Below are 19,736 nucleotides of genomic sequence, written 5' to 3' on the forward strand. Positions count from 1 at the left end.
GCCGCCCCCCCGCCGGCGCTGCTGCCCCCTGCCGCCCGCCGGGGCCTCCGCCGGCCGCCCCCGGCTGCACCTGCCGCCGCGGCGGGGCTGCGGGAGCCGGGGCGAGGGCTCGTCCGTACCCCGAGCGCGGCCCCTGCCTGCCGCTGCCCCGCGCAACGCCTGCAGCCTGGGCCCGGCGGGCTGCCGCCGGCGGCTCTGCCGGCAGCCTGCGCCCCGCTGAGGGCCGGGCCTCCCCGGGACGGCGAGAGGAGCCGCCGCTCTCGGCCGAGAGCCGCCGGGCCCCGGGGCTGCGCTCCCGGGGGCCGGCGCGGCGGCCGAGGCGCGAGGGAAGGCCGGGGGAGAGGCCGAGGCCGGGCGGCCGCCGCCGCCCCCCTTTATTGCACGCGGCCCGTGTGCCGGCGGCCCAGCCGGGCCCCGCCTCGCCGCGCTCGCCAGGAGGGGCGGGGGCTGTGGAGCGACGGCAGCGAGCAGGCAGGCGCGGAGCTGCCCTTCCATAGGAGCCGCCATTAGCGCTGGGACCCGGTGACAGGGTCTCGGCGTCGGCGGCCGGCGCGGCGCGGGGAGCGGAGGCAGCCGGGGTGGGTCCCCGTTTGATGGATCCCCGGATCGCCTGGTTCCAGCCAGAGCAGCTCGGCCCCTCGAACCGCCTGTGGATGCAGATCTGGGAGACCACGCAGGGGGTCCGCAACCTCTACTTCCAGCAGCAGCAGCAGGAGCAGCAGCAGCAGCAGCAGCAGAGCGCCCCCGCCGGGGCCGGCCCGGCCTCCCCGCCCGGCATGTACCGCGCCCCCCGCGCCGACCCCCAGCCCGACTTCCTGCCGCTTGAGAGCGCCAACAACCAGCACAACCGCAGCCACCACCAGGCCTCACCGCCCCCGGGGGCCGCCGCCTGGGCCCGGCCCGCACGGGGGGGGCCGCCCGCCGCCGCCGCCGCGGCCGCCAGTAACAAGAGGAAGCGCGACAACAAGGCCAGCACCTTCGGGCTCAACTACAGCCTCCTGCTGGGGCCCCCCGGGCAGGGCCGGGCCCCCGCCCTGGGGGACGAGCCGGCCGCCCGGGCCCAGGCCGGCCTGGCCGAGCCGCTCTACACCGGCACCCCCTGGAAGAAGAGGAACTACAGCCAGGGAGTCGTGGGGTGAGCGGCCGCGGCGCCGGGCCGGAGGGAGGCCGGGCGGGCGAGGGGGCGGCCGGCGCCGGGCCTGGACCCGGCCAGGCCTCCGGAGGAGGTGGGGGCCGCGGCCCTCCCCGCCGCGGGGCCAGCGCGGGGAGCGCGGCCGCACGCCGGCGCCGGGCAGCGGCAGCGGGGCGGCGCGGTGCCGTGGCTGCGTGCGGGGCGGTCGCCGAGCTGCGGCGGCGGGCGACGCTGGGCCGCGGCACCTGAGGCGCGGCGGCGGGGCGCGGCCCAGGCCCCGGCCCCGGCCCCGGTCCCGGCGGGTGGCGCAGGGTAGCCGGGCCGGGTCCGCGGGGCTCCGCTCGCCGCTGGCGGGGGAAAGACGGCGGCAGCGGGCGCCGGGCCGCTGCCCCGGCTGTCAGTGCCCGGCGCGGGCCGCCGGGGAGCGGCCGCGCAGCACCCGCCGCCCGGCCCCGGCGGCCGAGCGGCCTGCGGCGGGGCAGCCCCTCCTGCGCCGCGGCGCTGAGCGTGCTGCCCTCCGCTGCCGGGGCGGCGACTCCTCGGGGAGGGGGAAATAAACGCGTTTGGTGGCGGGGGGCTGCGCCTGCCGCGGGTGCCCGTGTGCATGCTAATGGTGCGGGCACGCCTATCCGCAGGGGACGGGAGCTCCTCGCTGGCTCTTCGGCTGTCACCGCGTGTGCACGTGGGGCGTGTTACACGCTCCCCGCCCGGTAACGCGCCTTGCTCCTCAAACGCTGGTGTTCCGCTGTCACCCTGCTGCTCGCTTTGCGTTATTCTGGGGGTTTTTTTTGTGGTTGTTGAGATGTCTAATAGCGTTGCTGCTCACGCAGATGCGGCGGGGCTGGATGGGGCGCTTCCCCTCGGCTGTCGCTCAGGGTGGCTGAGCTGGGGGGGAAGAAGGAGGACAGCAGACTGTCAGCTGTGCAGGTCCTGCACGCCTGCCTCCCTCCGCGGCCACTGTCAAGCACACTTCTAAAGCTTTGTGCTACGTGTGGAACAAATGCATAGCAGGAGCTATAACTTAAAAAAAATAATAATCTGCTGCTGTTAAAAAGTGCATAGACTAGGTAATTATATGGGGAGCGTGTTTTCTAAGACCTGACAGAGAAGGTGTGCTCACATGCTGGCACCTGCTCAGAAATAAGCTTGCATGCACGTATAGAGCGTTATGGATTTCAGTATGGGATTATTAATGGTTTTCGTGGATCTCTGGCTGTGGAACGTGTGTGCTGATCTGAGTATTTTGTTCGTGATGTTTTTTGTGTTAGCTTAGGTGTCATCGGTTGGCGTTGCACGAGCCCACAGAGATCGAGGGCAGGCAAGCGTGTATCTTCTGTTTACTTGAAAACTGTTTTGAGCCCTCCCTTCCCCCTTTTTTTAAACAGGGGGATGGCTTTGATATGGGTGATGCCCTGGATAAAAGCCATTTGGTAACTTGTGTGGCTTTTTTTTTTTTTTTTTTTTTAAAGTTCATGCTTTTCAAAATACAACCTTTGCCTTGACCCATAGCATACACCTCCTCCCTGCGGCAAGAGCACATTGACGTGTATTTGACTTGTTAAGTATGGATTTCTGGTGTGGTGTATGCAGGTGTAATACCCTTTCCAATTCTGTTCCTTTACAAACAAGTCTGCCTTGGTTCTATGGTTCAGATGGCAGAGGTGTATGGTGACAGTCGAAGGCCCAGAAGAGCTCGTTTTAGAAATCAGTAATGATTTGGGTGCGTCAGTTTTTGTGTGCCCCACTTGTACCTAAGGGTCCTTCAGCCCCCTCCCACTAGAAAGCATTGAACTCTTTGCCTTCCGAAATCGCCATTCTGTAAGATTTGTCAAAATTACTATTCAAATTTGCTGGTCGCTTTGGAAGATGAACTCTTACCACTTCTGGTTCCCTATTTTCTTGCCAGCTCCAATGTTACCTTTACTGCTGGGGTTATAATAATTCATAAAATGACACTGCAGAAGCGTGCTATTTTAAGTTCTGTAGCCACTATACATTGGAACCTTCCATAACTTTCTTCACACGACTTAAAAGTAATGTGTGCAAAACATACCAAGTACTGAATTTTTCTAAGTTAGTTTTTGGACTCTGTTTATCTTCTAGCTTGTCACTTATTTACTTGAAGGTTGAGGAACATTTTTAGAAGTGCCTTTCTCTCTCTCTGTCTTGTAAATCCATAAACCTTTTCCCTGTATTGAAGATGGGGGGGGGGGAAGGGGTGAGCTTCAGCAAGAGGTTAATAATAATAATAACAACAACAACAACTGTACCAAAGCATTCAAGGTGCTCTCTGTTGCTAGAGTAGAATTTTTTAATCCATTTCAAACTCCCAAGTGGACACACATTGTGGACTTTTTTTTTACTAGAATCAAAAAGTACTCAAATACGTTGGTCTACGTTTGGCTTGACTGTCTGGTTTGTGGCATGTACCTACATGAAGCTCAGGTTCTGTTTTAGCTCTTCCCTTTGCTCAAAGTAGAGTAAGGTAGAGTGTCTCTAAGATACACCCCTACGTTGCTTTTCCTAAATTACAGAAGTGCGTGTTGTTTGCTTCTAAAAAGCTATTTATTCCAAAGGTATTTAGAGGCTAACAAATCTTGAATGAAAAATTGTGAAAACAGTTTTTAAAAGGAGCTGAAAGCCTCTTAGGAAAGCATAGAAAATGGTTAGGTCTTGTGAAGGTTGTGGTGTGACCGACTGGCTGCTGGCAAGGCTGCGTGACCCCTCCTGTGTAACTGCCTGTGGTGTGCACTGAGGTGCTGCCATTGCTCCCGCATACAAGCTTCTTTCTAATAACTGTCAGTTGTAAGGCATCTGTCTCGGGTCTTGAGACGCTGGCCAGTGATGGTGGATAGAGAGGTTTGTAACCTAGCAAATGAGGTTGTTGCTAAGGTAAATATTTTAAAGTAATTATTTCCAAGATTAATTCCTAAATTTGTGTTGACTAGTTCTAACAGTTATTGGGGAAAAAAAGATACCTGCAGTTCTATGACAGCATTACTTGCGTGTTAACAGGTACTTTTTCTTCGCTAATTGTTTCAGTGCGAACTGTGAAAAAATAGTAGAGGCTCTCAACGCTTTTCCCTATATACCATCCTGTAATTTTGTTCAGTTAATCACTTTAAATTTCGAGTCTTTTGAATAAGACAGTGTTGTGGAACACTCCCATTTTCAGAAAGATTAGGCCTGACTTGCTGGCAAACACAGTTGAAAGCTGACATGTGGCATTCATATTTCCAGTGCAAGGATGTTGCAAAACCAGCTCTGAATACACAGTTATATTGATCAGCTGTCTGGAAAAACAGTCCAATAAATTGTAGCTAGTTGGACAGTTTACGTAAACACATAACAGCATGTAACTAGCTGTCTAAAGATTTAGGTAAGGTAAACGTGTTGAAATAGTAGAGATTTTGGTTAAAAGCTAAGTATCTGTTCAGTCAAATATTTGAGTGTTTTCTTTTCAGGTTTTTTATTTTTATTGAGAAACATACTTTCTTAGTTAATGCTATTTACACATATAAGAAGATAACCACATAATTAAAAAATAACCTACAACAGTGTTGTTTTTGATTTCAAGATAAATTTCTTCGAAAGTATGCACAATGTTTGCTAACATTCACCAGTGCTGAAATACTGACATTCAACATGTGGTTAGTTTTTACTCCCACAGAGTTAATGGTGCTATTGTATACATTATATTCTGGCCTATCTTTAATATTTTCCCTTATTCTAAGTTTTCAGACTCGCAGTTCTATGTAATGTTTGTATTAGAAGTTGCATTGGGTGTCTGCGTTACAGGTACTCTACTTTGTTCTGGCATTCTTAACTTTGTGACTTGTGAAGTATCGCTGTAAATATATTGTCTAGCGCTGCCTGCAAGTTGCTTTGCACCAGTTTGATTCAGCTTGCATATCTTACATCCTCTGGGGACTTTGTCAACAGGCAGTAGTGCTAAAAACAAGAGATAACACAGAAGATGAATAAAAAGTTTTACAGTATTTGTGTGATGCTACTGTTGACTCAACACATAACGTACCTTTAAAGAGTTTAATTGGATTTGCCTTGACAGGGTACTTGGTAGCAAAACTCGAGGCTGTAGAAGGATGTGTGGGTTGGGGTTTTGGAAGGGATTCTCTGTGTCTGTGTGTGTGTCCCAAGGGCAGCGGTAAATAATGTTAGTAGTGTCACAGTTAAAAAGGAAGAAAAAGTATTTGGGATACCGAAATGGCTGTTTTACAGCTTTCAGTGAGTTTAGATTGAGCCTAGCTAAAAGGTGACACAAGAAGAACTGCTTAAGCCAGAAGCCTTAAGTGTAACATAACCCAAAAATAAAGACTTGCACGTAAGTTTGGCCTGTCTTCTCGTAGGTTTCTATGATTCTTGTGCCAAAGGAAAGAGTCCAGTTCGTATGCACTTCCCAGGTAGGAGATGTGGATTTTGGGACTCTGTAGGGAGCTGGTTAGTTTTCAGAAGAATCTGCAGCCAAAGGCAAGGACCCAATTATGTGTGACTTTAAGCAGGAAAATCTGTTATTTGTACTCCTGACGAGGAACCTGTGTTAAATAGAAAACACTGAATTTTTAAATACTGAATATACACTGTTTTGAAGTACTGATGGAAACTTTGCCATGAAAGGGAGAGAATCCTCTGACAGCCAGAGGAGGGGTGTGAACATGGACATGCACATACTTGCAGGCTGCTGCATTGGTTGGCACAGAATTGAGCAGGCTTCAGCTTATTTGATTTAAGGGTTCCCAGCATGCTGCCCAGGATTACAGAGGATACCATGAAATAAAATCATAACTACTTTAGGAAGAAAATAGCTTAAAGCCATACGTCTTTGCTACAGGAATTCTATTACGTTTTTTTCACGTGAAGTTTGTCAGCTTCTCAGGTCTTTTAATCTCTTTTTTAAAAGAAGCTAAGTGCATTAAGGCAGGCACAAGCTCATTCTCTGCAGGCTTTGAGCTGACCAGAGGACATGTAGCTCTGTCTGCCTGAGATAACTTACCCTGTGTCTCTTTAGCTCTTCCTTGCTCAGGCCCTTGCATGGTGTCAGCCACAGTAGCGTGATTTCTATGTGGGTTGGAGCACGAACAGAAAGAGCTGAGTGTAGTGTGAGCAGAGCAAGTATGTGTACCTGCAGCAAAACATCTAGCCAGACTGAGTGCCTAACTGGGGGAAATCTGATAAAATCCTACTCAATTGTGTTGTTTTTCATCATGTACTCTGAAATGCGTAAATCAAATGCATGGGTGGTGCTTGATTTGCTATTGCATTACTTGATACATAAAATGTTTCACATAAGTCAAACAAGCACTTTTGTGCACAGACTTCTGATTTCTGGTGAAACAACAAGGTGTGTGTGTGTGCCTTCTTAACGTATCTTCTGTTAGAGTAGTTGCATGCATTTTGGATTTAGCGAAGACATGTACATTGAAACATAGGTTGCAGTTGAATTCACTATGTATGTCGTGTAAAAATGAATTATTCAGGAAAAATCCATAGACACAAATCTTCTTGCTTCCTGAAAAAGCCTCTTAAAACAGTACTCTCTCCTCACTCTGTAGCTGCATATGTAAGCTGTAAGGTAGAAGTGCAAGGATGTGACTCAAGTGCAAATCCTTTTCTTGTATCCGTCTGATAAGATCCACTGTCGCTCTCTGTCTCGTCCTGAGTCATGCCACAGCACAGTTCTGGCAGTACCCTTGTGACAGCTTGTGCAGCTCTTGAAGGCGGTCATCTGGGTTTTATGGAAGTGAAATCAGATATTTCTCCACAGCCTCCTGTAGTAAGAAATTACTTCTTTTGGAGGTGTTGGGAGAGAAAAACAAGTTTACTAGGGGATGAAGATGTTGGACTGAAGGCAGTTTGAGGAAACCTTCAGGAAATATACTGTAGATATTATATAACAGTATTGTTGGAGCTTGCAGAATTTTGGAACGGTGCCAACATTTCAGCATGTTACGTATAAACAATTTAAGGAGGACTTCAGAGGCCTGCTGGTTTCTACACGTGCAAGGAAACAGCATGTGAATATATTCTTGTGAACTGTTTTGTTTTCTCCAGTTCTTATCTTCTGTTTGGGACTTGGACACCTATTTACCTTGGAGTGGCTATATAAGGAACAGAAGTTTGGCAGACTTTTTTTGGTAGATAGAGATGTCTATATTAAGTAATCAGAAGAGTATGTCATTCCCTCTTGTGTGCTTGCCGATTCCCAAGAGCCGATACGTGCTTTCTGTAGCAGTATGCATTTGAAAAAAGAGGATCTGCTCACCCTGAATCTTTATTACTATTGTATTAAACTATGTTGGAGTTGTAGCTCTTATTTTTTAATTGGCAAACTGTTAGTATAAGGTCAATTGTAAGAAGTCTGAGATCATGTTGTGGGGCCTAGGGAACACAAATAGATGGAGACCTGTATCATGAAAGCATATTGTTGCTTTTTTCTCTCCTGCAATTTTTTTTTTAACCGTCTTGCTGTTATACTTTGTTCCTGGGCACTTTCTTTTCACTTATTTGAAATTGGAGTATGAGGTCTGTTTTTTACTTTGGCAATTTGCAAAACTTTGAAGTGTGGTTTTGAGAAGTTGTGTACATAACCTTACTATCAAAATAGGCAATAATATAAATGCTTCATATTTCTTTTTATTGATCTCATTATATGGTGATTCAGAATATATCTCCGAGTATGGGGTATGTGCTCCCAAAATAATGTATATGCCAAAATTTAAGAGGTGACTGTTGCTTCAAAGTTTTTTTTATGTTGCATGTGATGTAAAACAGAGGTTCTGACGCTGTCTTTGCTGGATGTCGGAACCGACAACAGTAGCAGAAAGCACTCTAGAGCCAGCTTAGGTGTTGTGTTGAAAGGTGTGTGTGCTGGTAGTGATATAGCAACATAACCAGTGAAAATCTTGCATAATACGTAGTATAAGAAATTAAATACTATTGCTGTTCTTAGTGAGCAGTTGTCATGCTAATTCATTATTTGAACATGCTGGGATTTCTTAAATTAAAAGCATTCTTTTTTTTAATTATCTTTTTGGATGAACTACCAAAGAGCGCTGAAGATGTCTGTCATATTTGAATATTGCTTTCTGTCCCTTTGCCTAGAAATTGGGTCTAAAGAAAATATTCCCATAAGCAAGAAAAAGAGGAAAACTAGTGAACTGGATGCATGCTTCAGATATTTTTCCTAGGCCGCAAATAGCTTTACAGAAGGTGCAATTTGAACTTTAATGATTTTGTAACTTCAACCCACAATAGATAACACAGCAGGAATTTTCTCCAGGAATACTATGAACTTATGATGTCAAAGGAAGAGATAGATGTGGATTGAGGCAGCAGAACTCTTGTTCGTAAGTTTGTACAAAAACCCCTCTCCTACAGATCTCTAGAGCCTGTTGAAATCTTTTTAATAACTTTGTATTGGTGATACTCATGTGTTGTATCATAATCATGCAATTAGTGTATTAGTATTGCTGCATTTAGTACAGGTCTTTTGATACGAGCTGTTCCTGATGGTTGTCTTTCTGACCCTTAAAGCTGTGTCACAAAATTTGTGTGAGACTGAGCAGCACAGCCCATGAGCTGATTGTGTATCATGGCCGCCTATAGGGCCGCGAAGCTCTGAGGGTAGGTCGCAGGTAGGAGGCAGCTGCTCCAGGGCAGTTCTAGCACATCAGCTCGGTGTGAGGATGAAGTGGCTGCGTGACTGGGTCTGGGGATGTCTTATGCTGGTACATCAGCAACATCTGTTAATTTTCTTCCTCCCATGGCAACAATTAAGATTATTTGGCAGCCCTCATTCTAGATCAGCCTCTCCGACAGCCTCGTAATGTCCTCCATGGCATGAGAACTACATCTGAATTATTCAAAAGCGACGTGCAGCTAAAGAGGCACAGTCTTGCTACAGTTGCTTGAGAAGGCTTCATGGTGTGGAATTCTCTGTCACCATACTGTATTGCATACCTCTTGCAGGTTTTTTTGCATTGCATTTTACAGGATTTTCACTGGAAAACAGTGGTAGAAGAGGCTCAAATAAGCAGAGGCTTAGGATCAAAGTAAGCGTGCATCTCCACTCATCCATCTTGTTGGCATGATTTAGTAGGGAGAAACAGCCAACACTATATTGAAAATGTATTTAGACAGCATGGAGGAAATTGCATTGTGATTCTACAAGTAGTAGGATATAAGAATGGGCAAATGCAAGCATTAAAGTCCTCTAGAAACTTCCAAATCAGGGAAATTAGGGTAGTAGAGGAAGAGGTGTGTAGGTGAGTAGGAACATTGGCTCATCATCTTCACTCAGTGTAGATTTACTTCCAGGTAGATTTAAGTACACACATTTAAAGTGTCTTATGCTTTCTTACAATTACTTTGTTTATGGACCCAGTAAAATCTGAAAGAACTTGCATTAACCTGTCACAAATATCAAGTATAGATAAGCCCTTCATATAATGTCATACTGTAATTAGAGTAAGAGTACCGCTAAAATACAGCATGCAGGAATATCTTGCTGTAGTCTGATCACTAAGGTGTTGATCTTACTGTTATGTGTCAGTGTGTAGTCTGAAGATAGCGAGTCCTTAATCAAAGCCTGTTGGCCTTGCCTGACCTCTTGATGTTGTGATTGATCTAGGCTGAGGAAATGTGATAACATAACTTTCTTCGTTTCTTAAGTTTTTGTCTCATTGTGTTAATTTTAGAGCTATTCGCTTCCTCTGTTACTTGAGGAACAGCTGATATTTTCTTATGTAGTACAAAAAGCAAAAGGTTTTTTTGTTCTGGTTTGGGGTTTTTTGTTTGTTTCATTTCAAGGGGATTGTTACAAAAAGCGTACTCCTTTATGTGTGTTACATTGCTCCCCCTTGTCTCTCAGTGAGATTTTGGCTTTAATCTAAAATAAGTATGCATGTCGTTTTTGAAAATTGTGTGAAGTTCTACTCTGGACTTGCGTCTTGCACAATGGCTTTATCCCTTACGTATTCAGAGGTACTCCTGGTCAGCAAGTTTTCCACAACTGTCAGTTAAAGTGTTGAGTTAAACATAGTGAGGTGAAGGAACTATCTTGATCTGAATAACGGTCACGATTGCAAATTACAGTCTTGGGTCAATATTGAGCCAGGCTGAAAAAACGAGGTCCTGGTAGTTTATTTTACTTAATTTTTGCTTTGTTATGTCACACTCTTCTTCAGTTGGGTGATTCAACTCACATGCTTGAGGATCTTCTATTCACTTAGCCTTCCGGTTGTGTTTTGGACTCAGTGTCTTACTCTCATTCATCCATGGGGATTTTTCCTTGTAGTAGTCATACTTGGCAGGTACTCACAGGAGAAAATTTTCATGTTGATTTTTGCCTTGAAGAGCTAGTTCGTTATCTGAGGTAAGCAGCTTCTTTACATGTACCTGTGCTTCCAGCATCAGGTGGAAAAGAAGTTTGCCTCATCGAGCTGTTGGATTTCCTCTTATGGGCTAGTTTTTGAGATTAAGCAGAAAGGACAGTACTGTCTTGCTTTTGTTGCTGTCTTGTAATTACATTATACATCAGTTGCAACCATTTTTTTCGCTAAAATCTATCTAAATTTGAATTAACTAGTGACCTTCCGAAGCTGCTCTTGTTACAACTTGGCCAAATGTGACAGGGCATATACAGATGGTAAAAGGTAATGTTTCAATGGTAGTGAGTAGCAGTGTCAGCTCCGGGCATAACAGCACCTTGGAGCAAATGAAGAGAATAACTGTGTAATAACAGATTTCCTCTCTTGTTTCTTGTATAATGTGGTATTTGCCTGTAGGCATTAAGTCACTGAACATTATATGCTGGAATAGTTCACTTCAGCCTTAGCTTCTCTGAAGCGTACCTGCTTCAGGCATGCTGAAACATGCTCTTTCTAGTTGCGATTGATTCAGCGGTTTGTAGAACTCACAGCAACCCTCTTATGCTTCTCCGATAGCTGGTCCCCACTGCTGCATCTTCTACTCGCTTTTTTTGGTACACTAGACACATTTGCTTAATCTTCAAATTATTATTGAAATTATTTTGAGAGAGTGGTTTCAGTCAGTGAGTTGGCTGAATCTTGAGTGGGTTTCTGAGAGCTCTGCACAGCCCCTCAATTTGCTACTTTTTTCGGAAGACTGTGCCCAAATGTGTTAATGTACAACATGCAGACAGTGTGAGGAGGTGTGCCATGCTAGGGATATCCCATCTTAGAGTGGGTTCCAGCATTCACCTACATGATACTAGGCTTGGGTCAGCTGTGAGGTGTTGCTCAGAGCTTCGAGCCACCCAAGAGAAGAGCTTGTCCTACTAACCCCCAACGGGAAGTGCCCCACTAGCATCACACACCACCCAGCATCACCTGGGCAAGGGTTTTATAAAGCACAATCACAGCAAAAGGGAACAGCTGGGAACCTCACTGTTCTCATGGTTTTGCACAGGAGGTCACTGTGTCAAGTGCTCCCACAGTGAGGCTTTAACTCTCAAACCATTGGAAGTCCCTTTTTTTCACCATGTGCTGATTCTTTTGTCCTTATGTCCAAGCAGAACCCAGCAGTTGAGGTAGTTGCATTAAATCTTTTATAAGTCATCTTTCAGCATATATTAGTGTCTCTGAATTTTAAGATTTTGGACTCATGGAGAGTATTTCAGTGAAGTATTTTCTAGGCTTATATTGGTAGTTTTCTGACACATGTACCAGCTGAAGCTTCAGGGGAAAGAAGATGACAAAAACTGTGATTTGATCCATAGGGTTACTCAGAGACCAGCTTCTTCAGATACTTTGAAGGATGAGACATTGCGGTCATCTACATTGGCGGAGGAAGTGTTTCTTCCAGTTCCTGATATCGAAGCTGTTGAGCCTGCATCTCTATCACTGGGCTAATAGAGGTGACCTCAGGAAACATTTTTCTGTGATTTGCTTAGGCATTGTCCTTTTTTGATGGTTATTATTTGTAGCTTTCTAGCCTGGAGTGATAAGCAGAGCAAAAGGAGGCTGGTGACTCTCCAAAATACTTCACAGGTTGAGTGCTACTGCTCCTGGCCCACGGTTTTTCTGGTACCTATGACATCCCGCCTTTCAAGTGGGAGTATCTGAGCACAAGAGAACAAACCAGAATATGAACAAATAGTTTCTAATATATACCTTTAAGGGAGCATATTGCTGCATCATGAGTCCCAAAATGAATAGTGCGTTGTTTAATCTGAACATAGTTCACTGTGCATACCCTTACTGTAAAGATAACAAATCATCAAAGTAAAAAGTTACCTGAAGTGTTCCTTGTACCTGCCATAGTATTGTGCAATTTTCCTCCTCCTCCTTCAAAATGCACCCACTCCAGTCACTTTTGAGCATTTGGAAGTGAGAGGGAGAACTACTTCTGGGATTTGAATTTTGCCTGAATATGACAGCAGCACATCTAAACTTGTATTAATATTGTAGCAGAGTGTCACCAAAGTGCCACCAAAGTGCAGTAACAAGTAATAAATGGGTGATAAGCTGGTTCTGAACATGTGCTAAACAGGTAAGTTGGGGTCACTGTCCATTTTGCTTGAAGAATATAAATTTAACATACAAACTTAAAACCTTGTGGTTTTAATAGTAATTGCTAACTTCAATTCTTTTCATAAGAAGTTCTGAATACTTCTAATATAGGAGATGCGACCAAAGTGACTTGTGGCTTACTTTCATATTCCTTGAATGTTCTAAAACACTGTGCAAAATTCCCTTCTCTCTCAAAAAAAAAAAACCCCACCCAAAACTGTGAATGTTAGAAAATGTTGGAAAGCTTTAGGAATCTGCATTGACTGTCCAGGTGGCATACTGGCACTTCAGATTTAATTTGAAAATGTTCTTATGCTGGAGCTGAAAAAGTATTAACAAACTGCAACTGTGGCTAGTTGTCGGACTTGATTTTATATTAAATTGTTTTATTAATCTTATATTAATATATATTATTGTGCTGGTTTTGGCTGGGATAGAGTTGATTTTTGTCATAGTAGTTAGTGTGGGGTTATGTTTTGTATTTGTGCTGAAAACAGTGTTGATAATACAGGGATGTTTTCATTCCTGCTGAGCAGTGCTTACACAGAGCCAAGGCCTTTTCTGCTTCTCACCCCACCCCACCAGTGAGTAGGCTGGGGGGGCACAAGGAGTTGGGAGGGGACGCAGCTGGGACAGCTGACCCCAACTGACCCAAGGGATATTCCAGACCATAGGACGTCATGCTCAGCATATAAAGCTGGAGGAAGAAGAAAGGAGAGAGGGAGGGATGTTTGGAGTGATTGTCTTCCCAAGTAACCCTTAGGCATGATGGAGCCCTGCTTTCCTGGGGATGGCTGAACACCTGCCTGCCCATGGGAAGTGGTGAATGAATTCCTTGTTTTGCTTTGCTTGTGTGTGTGGCTTTTGCTTTACCTATTAAACTGCCTTTATCTCAGCCAACGAGTTTTCTCACTTTTACCCTTCTGATTCTCTCCCCCCTCCCACTGTGAGGAAGGTGAGTGAGCAGCTGTGTGGTGCTTAGCTGCCGGCTGGGGTTAAACCATGACTGTTATTAAGTTTGATCTAATGTCTTACTGAAGCAGAGGTGTTTAGAGTTTTATTCTATTCTTGGTTCTTCTGCCTACTTAGCAGCTGAAAAGCAGCCTTGCTGCACAGATGGACACGAGGTGGCTTTCTGGAGTTAGCACAGTGCACTCTTGGGTGTGTGTTACTAATTTGCAGGGACAAGTGTGTAAGCAGTACCAGCTGCCAGCAGGAACTCGGGCTTTAAACTGCTTTTTGACTTGGCTTTGAGGTGAACAGCATAGGCCTGGGATTGTGGTAGTGTCTCTCTTCCTTCTTAGGAACTGGTGTGGGCTTATATGGAGTGTATGTTTGAAAGTTTAAATCAACTCTGATGGAAGGAGATGGGAGTTAATAATTACATTGCTCTCCTTCCTTTCATTTAACTAATCTTTCAAGTGAAATAATTTATCAAGTCATAAACAAGAAGAATATTTGCCAGGCAGAACCCTCTGTATGTGTGAAAGTAGAGGGCTTTTGTCCACTCTCTTCTGTGTCAGAAAACCCTGTTTGGAGCCCTCTGTGAGGCTTGCCTGGCTTCATGTTGGGTGACCTGCTGCACACGCAGCCGTTTACATGGTCACTAAGATCTATGTTGCGAGTTTTTTAGCTCCAGTCAGAGTCTTCAGGTGGAGGTATTTTTTTTTCTGAGCACACATTATCCATCAGAAGTGCTTGTCAGCCTGCAGGGCGTGTGTTAGTCTCACCTCTGCCCAGATAGCACGCAGTGTCATTTATTGGCAGGTCACAGATAATTTGTTTATGTGATAATATTTACTACACTAACAAAATAGTAGCAATATACTAGTGATGTATAAAGAACTGTCTTGCTAGCCTGGCTTTATGAAGACAGACAAAAAGGTGTACTAGCTGACCTGCTCTAACCCTCTGTTCTAGTTTCATAGTAACGCCACTGGTGATATTTGCAAAACTGATCTAATACAGTTTTGTTGGTTTTTTTTTTTTTTAACTCCCTTCTCCTGCCTGCTGTGCTGGTGCAGAAGGGGTCAGACCTACTGGCAAGCATTGCGGGGGTTTGCTGGCTATAGCTTTTGTTACAATCCCAACTCAAACCCAAACATTACTGCGAAAGTTCAGCTAATATAAATTGAACTACTACTGATACTGACAGTTACTTTTACTTCTTGTTAAGCTCTTGTTTAAAAAAACTTATAAACTGTTGTTTGGTCTTCTTGAGTGAGACCCAGTTAAACAAGGTGAATTGGCAGGCTGAGGAATTACTAATTCCCCACTTAAAGGAAATAGATACCTTTAACTTCTCTGTGGTTTTAGCTGCTTGGAAATGACCTCAAGTTGTAATTACAGAATATGTGAAGTACATGGTAACAGTTGCACTTTAAACTTAAAGGCTTTTAAAAATATGTATCTGTATTTTAAATTATGAGGTTGCAAACTGCATAGCTGGTCTGTATATGTAACTGTCCCAACAGACTAATACTTCTCTACAAGTGAGCTAAAGAAAAATCTTGTGGTAGTATTTTATAGGAGATGTTGGAATTACTGGTGTGTTTCAAGATAATTAGATATTACTAGAGCTGAAGCCTTTTTGTCATTATGAAATAAAACAGCTATTTCCCATCTCTGCTCTTCCCACTTTGTTTTGCCTGCACAAAATCTTTCTCTCCTGCTTCATCTTGTTCTTTTGTTAGTACTTTTTCTTTCAGCTCACTTGTAGCAGTTGATCTTAATTTTTTTTTTTTTTTCACTCCTCTGTTAGTGAAACACATGCCTTACTTTGGCAACCCATTGCCTGGGAGAAAAGAAGCAGCAGACTCTCATAGCACTTGCTTACAGAGATGGGAAGGAGGGGCAATACATACATACTTCCCAGGGAAGAAATAGAAGGCTATTCCCACACATGTAGTGATTCAGCTAGATTGTTTTTATGTACAGTATGATTAAAAAAAAAAAAAACAATGGGAAGTAAGGGTACTTCTCAAAATGGTCTTTCCAGTTGGCATTTGATGTTTTTGCTGTAAAATGCTGTAAAAGTAGAGAGCAAGACTGAGTATGCATATGGCGGGAGTTTAAAAGCCAGTGGGTCAGTTGCAGAGTTATACTTCAGCTTGCTTATTGGTAGGACTAATTCAAGCATCTGATTTATAATTAAAGTTCAGTAGGATTTTTTTCATCTTAAAAGACAAATTTCTGTAGGAAAAATTCTAGTACATTTGAATGTATTTTAGGAAGACAAAGCACAAATTGTAATTTATAAACAGACAAAAAATGCTCACTTCTACCTTGATAGGAAGAAAGAGTCTCTTACATTACTTCTTGAGTAAAGAATGTGCTTGGGAGTTTTAATTACAAATAACTTGAATCAGTTTAAAGAAAGCAGCATTCATCCTGATTGAAGCAAAGGATCTATAAAATAAATAAGACTGAAAAGATGGAGATAACAATTTAAATAATCGAAAAGAACTGCCCACATTGCTTCTTTCTCCTGTGTTTTAATACGTCTTTACTACACTTTGACCGTTTCCATAAGGCAGTGCTATTTTAGTGCCTTTTATGATGCAGTTAAACCCATAAGTTAATGTTAAATCCAGAACATAAATAAAAAAACTACATTAATTTGAGGGGTTTGGGGGGATGGGTGTTGATTGGGAGGAAGAAAGAAGGGACTATGCTATATGCTTTCAAATATTTACACAGGATAGAAATCGTAGGTCTTGTAAATTTAGTAGCATCCTTTTTTACTCCACAGCATTTGAAGAAATGTGCATGATCAGTCCACCATAAATTGTTGAAGTGAACAAACTAACTCCATTCAGAAAAAGTGTTTTCAAACTCAATATCAGAGTGATTAAATTAATCCCAAAAGACATTAGTCCTGAAAACAGGATATGGTTTCCTGAATCATTTACGTGTTTGTGAAAATTTTGCCCTCCCTCAGTCCTAAAAGGCAATTCTGTGAATTACTCAGCAGACAACAAATGCTAGTCAGAAAGGTCAAGCTGTTCTTGGGTAAATACTGAAAGCTACTCAAATATCGCTTGGTTGCCGGAGGTAGTCTTCTGGAGGTACGTATGCCAGTTGAAGGTGTTTCTTCTGCTGGCCTCTTTTTGCCCCTTGACATCTGGGTGGAAGTGACTGCTGCTGCCATCCTCGAGGGGTCCTCTTCGGGCTCCCTGCTATGCTTAGGAGAAGTTGGCTGCTTTAGCTGAACTGATGAAGGTGGTGGGATTTAACTTGGCTAGCTTGCCTTAGATGGATTAGGGAGGCGTGTGCAATCCTGTTATAACAGACCTTGTCGCTGGGACGCTGGGGAGTGGTACAAACACCTGGCCGATAATGGAAGGGGACAGAGAAAAATCTCATTTGCCTAGCTCTCTGCAAAGTGAAGTTCTCCATGTGCACCTTAGGAAATTGTTTATGCAGTAGATATCCTGATTTTTAGTGATGTTTAATAATCATATGGCAGTGGAATACCTGTTATTTCTGCATGTCTGTTTTTAGGTAAACTGTGAAAAGATGGTCTGTGAAGCTGTATTTCAAACAGGTGAACTGAACTGAAGAAAAATGTGTGATATCAAAACCCCAACTCCTTCAGCTTTCCTGGTTTTGTCAGATTACTAATACGAACATCTTTTGGGATGTTTCATTTTAAAGCTCCCATAGGGTATATGTGGCTCAAAATACAGTTACTATGTAACCTCTAATATACTGATATGGTTCCGTAACTAAGGTTATAAAAAGCAATGGTCAAAGTTTCTGAGGCTTTTGAAAATTGTTTGCTTTATTATGCACAATTTTAGTTTCTTATGAGGACTGATGTATCAGTCACCATGAAACTTAACTGCCTATTAAATCACCGGCAGATGCAGTTAGGTGTTTTTTCAGTAGCTTAAACCAGCAAATATTAAAAGAATTTGTCTGCTACAAAGGCCCAGGTGGTAGGGAGAGGATGTCAGCAAATGCTTCATATTTACAGGTCCCTTCACTACTCTACTCTAATGTTTGGCTTTGCTTGAGTTTGTAGGTGGGAAAATAATTTGTGAAGTTTACAGTGTCTGCTGTTGTTCCTGCTTCGTTATTCAACACATGTAGATGATAATAGTAATCTAGAAATTACTTTATTAATCTCATAGGAGATTAATGTTAAAATTGAAAGCTAATTTGGGAAGCTGTTGGATTCCCCATCTTGTGGAGTGTCAATGTTGCTTTTAAAATAAATATTAAACAAAAAATAAATACTGTTGTGAGGGGGAGTGGAAGGATTGGGCTCTCTGTGTCATTCCTTTACCTTAGTTACAATTTTGTTCAAAAGTACTTCAGGACCAAGTAGGTTGCAGGTGGGAGAGGGAAGAGCTTTGTTTAGTTCATGAAACTTCCAAAGGATCAGAATTTCCTGCCATAAGTCTTTTTTTTTTTTTTTTTTTTTTTACAGTTGCAAAAACAATACCATCTTTTTGTTAGTAAAACACCTTGGGAAGCTTCAAACTGAAGTTATTCTCTCTTCTCCTGTGCAATGCTAGCTTTCTTCTTGGGAGTGTAGGGATGGATGCAGTAAGGACTCTTAAGTATTGATGCTTTCAAGAAGCTAAAATACGTCAGGCTCCTTCTTCACATTCTTCCCCGAACACAATTATAAACCTGAAATTCTACAATGTTTTCTGTGTTGCCTTTGTTTTTTATTTTTTTTCTCCAGAGGAGACTTAAGATGGTAGGGGCAACTAAACACTGTCCTATAGGAATTATTCATCCAAAGAAAACTCAAATACCAAAAGCTTATTTAGTGTTACAGTGGTACATGCAAATATCCCATCCAAGTGTGGGTATAAAATCAATAAACTCTTAAGTCAGAAGTGATTCTTCTTAAAGCATAAGAGTTTGGGAAGGCAAAAGTCATCTGTGTATTCATTGCTTACTTCTGCCCACCATCCGCAGAGGTTCTAAATAGTTTAGATTTTCATCATTCTGAAAATGAAGCTTCCTTCAGAAAATCCTGCCAAAGCATAAATTGTAGTGCATGAGCACTATATGATTTTTTGTGTATGGTTAATATCCATTGTTTTAAATTATCTTCAGTGGTGTTACAAATAGCATTTCCTGTGCAAAGGAATATATATGCCCAATGCAGAGGAAGCTCTTTGGGATGGATGAGCAGAATTTTTAACCCAGTCATTTTTAACAGTTGGAACAGAACCTATGGGTAGCACCCTGATGGGAGAAATTAGAACATGCATGCCTGCATAATTTCTCCTGTGGAATGAAGACTGAAGAAGAGCCAGAGGAGAGTAGAAGTATAACACAATTCCAGAATGACAAAAGCAGGAAATTTTTCAATTAAAAATTATTACTGTGGTTACTATAATACTGCATGTTGGCATGCAAAGGCAACATTTAACTGCTATCCTGTGATCAAGCAAAACCAGTCAGAATTATCTTTTTCTTGCTGGCTGCTCTGCTTAGCAGGGCTGCGCTCTGTTTCTCAGCTGTGCGGGGCAGGCAGGGAAGGTCCAGGGTATGGTCCCACTCTGGGCAGCAGCTGGTGTGGCTGCTGAGCGCTGGGCATTGGTTGTGTCAGGCTGGCTTCCTCCAAGCTGCTGAAATCTGTGAGCACAGTGGACTGGTTATTTAGTCTGCATCAGGATCTGAGTGCAGAGAAGTGAAACTTGTATCTCCAGTTACGTTTCATAAAGCAACATGTCTTCCAGTATCACTCTTGGTTCCAGTTCTGGACTTATAGCAATATCAAGTTGTGCTGCTTTATGTGTCAAGTAACTGAAGTGTACGGTCAAGCGTATGTGCTTGTCCACATATCTGTCTGTGTGCTGTGCATATAAAACAACATTTTGTTCATACAGGATTATTTTTTAATTGAGTGCCAGAGGTGCAGTAGGATTCATACTCCAGAATAACAACGTCTTGGGTGTGTGTAAACTAGTTCAAGAATCCTGAGTTGCACATTTAGAGTCCACAAGTTGTGCTAGAAAATAAAGTAAGATGTGATCAAACTAAGAAAGAAATGTAATGCACTGTGTTCCGTGGTACTTGCATCTGCACAA

The 19,736-nt window shown here is 43.7% G+C and overlaps 1 protein-coding gene across 1 annotated transcript in view; it reads left to right on the forward strand.

The window, feature by feature from the left end:
- The first annotated feature begins 463 nt into the window (after positions 1–463).
- Positions 464–19,736, forward strand: part of TENT4B (terminal nucleotidyltransferase 4B) — a 46,516-nt gene continuing 27,243 nt past the window's right edge. The window contains exon 1 of the mRNA XM_052796009.1: positions 464–1,135. Coding sequence (XP_052651969.1) covers positions 594–1,135 — 542 coding nt within the window. The 5' untranslated portion in view covers positions 464–593. The remainder of the gene's footprint in view (positions 1,136–19,736) is intronic.

This window comes from Harpia harpyja, chromosome 9, assembly GCF_026419915.1.
Source record: "Harpia harpyja isolate bHarHar1 chromosome 9, bHarHar1 primary haplotype, whole genome shotgun sequence".
NCBI classification, from domain to species: Eukaryota; Metazoa; Chordata; class Aves; order Accipitriformes; family Accipitridae; genus Harpia; species Harpia harpyja.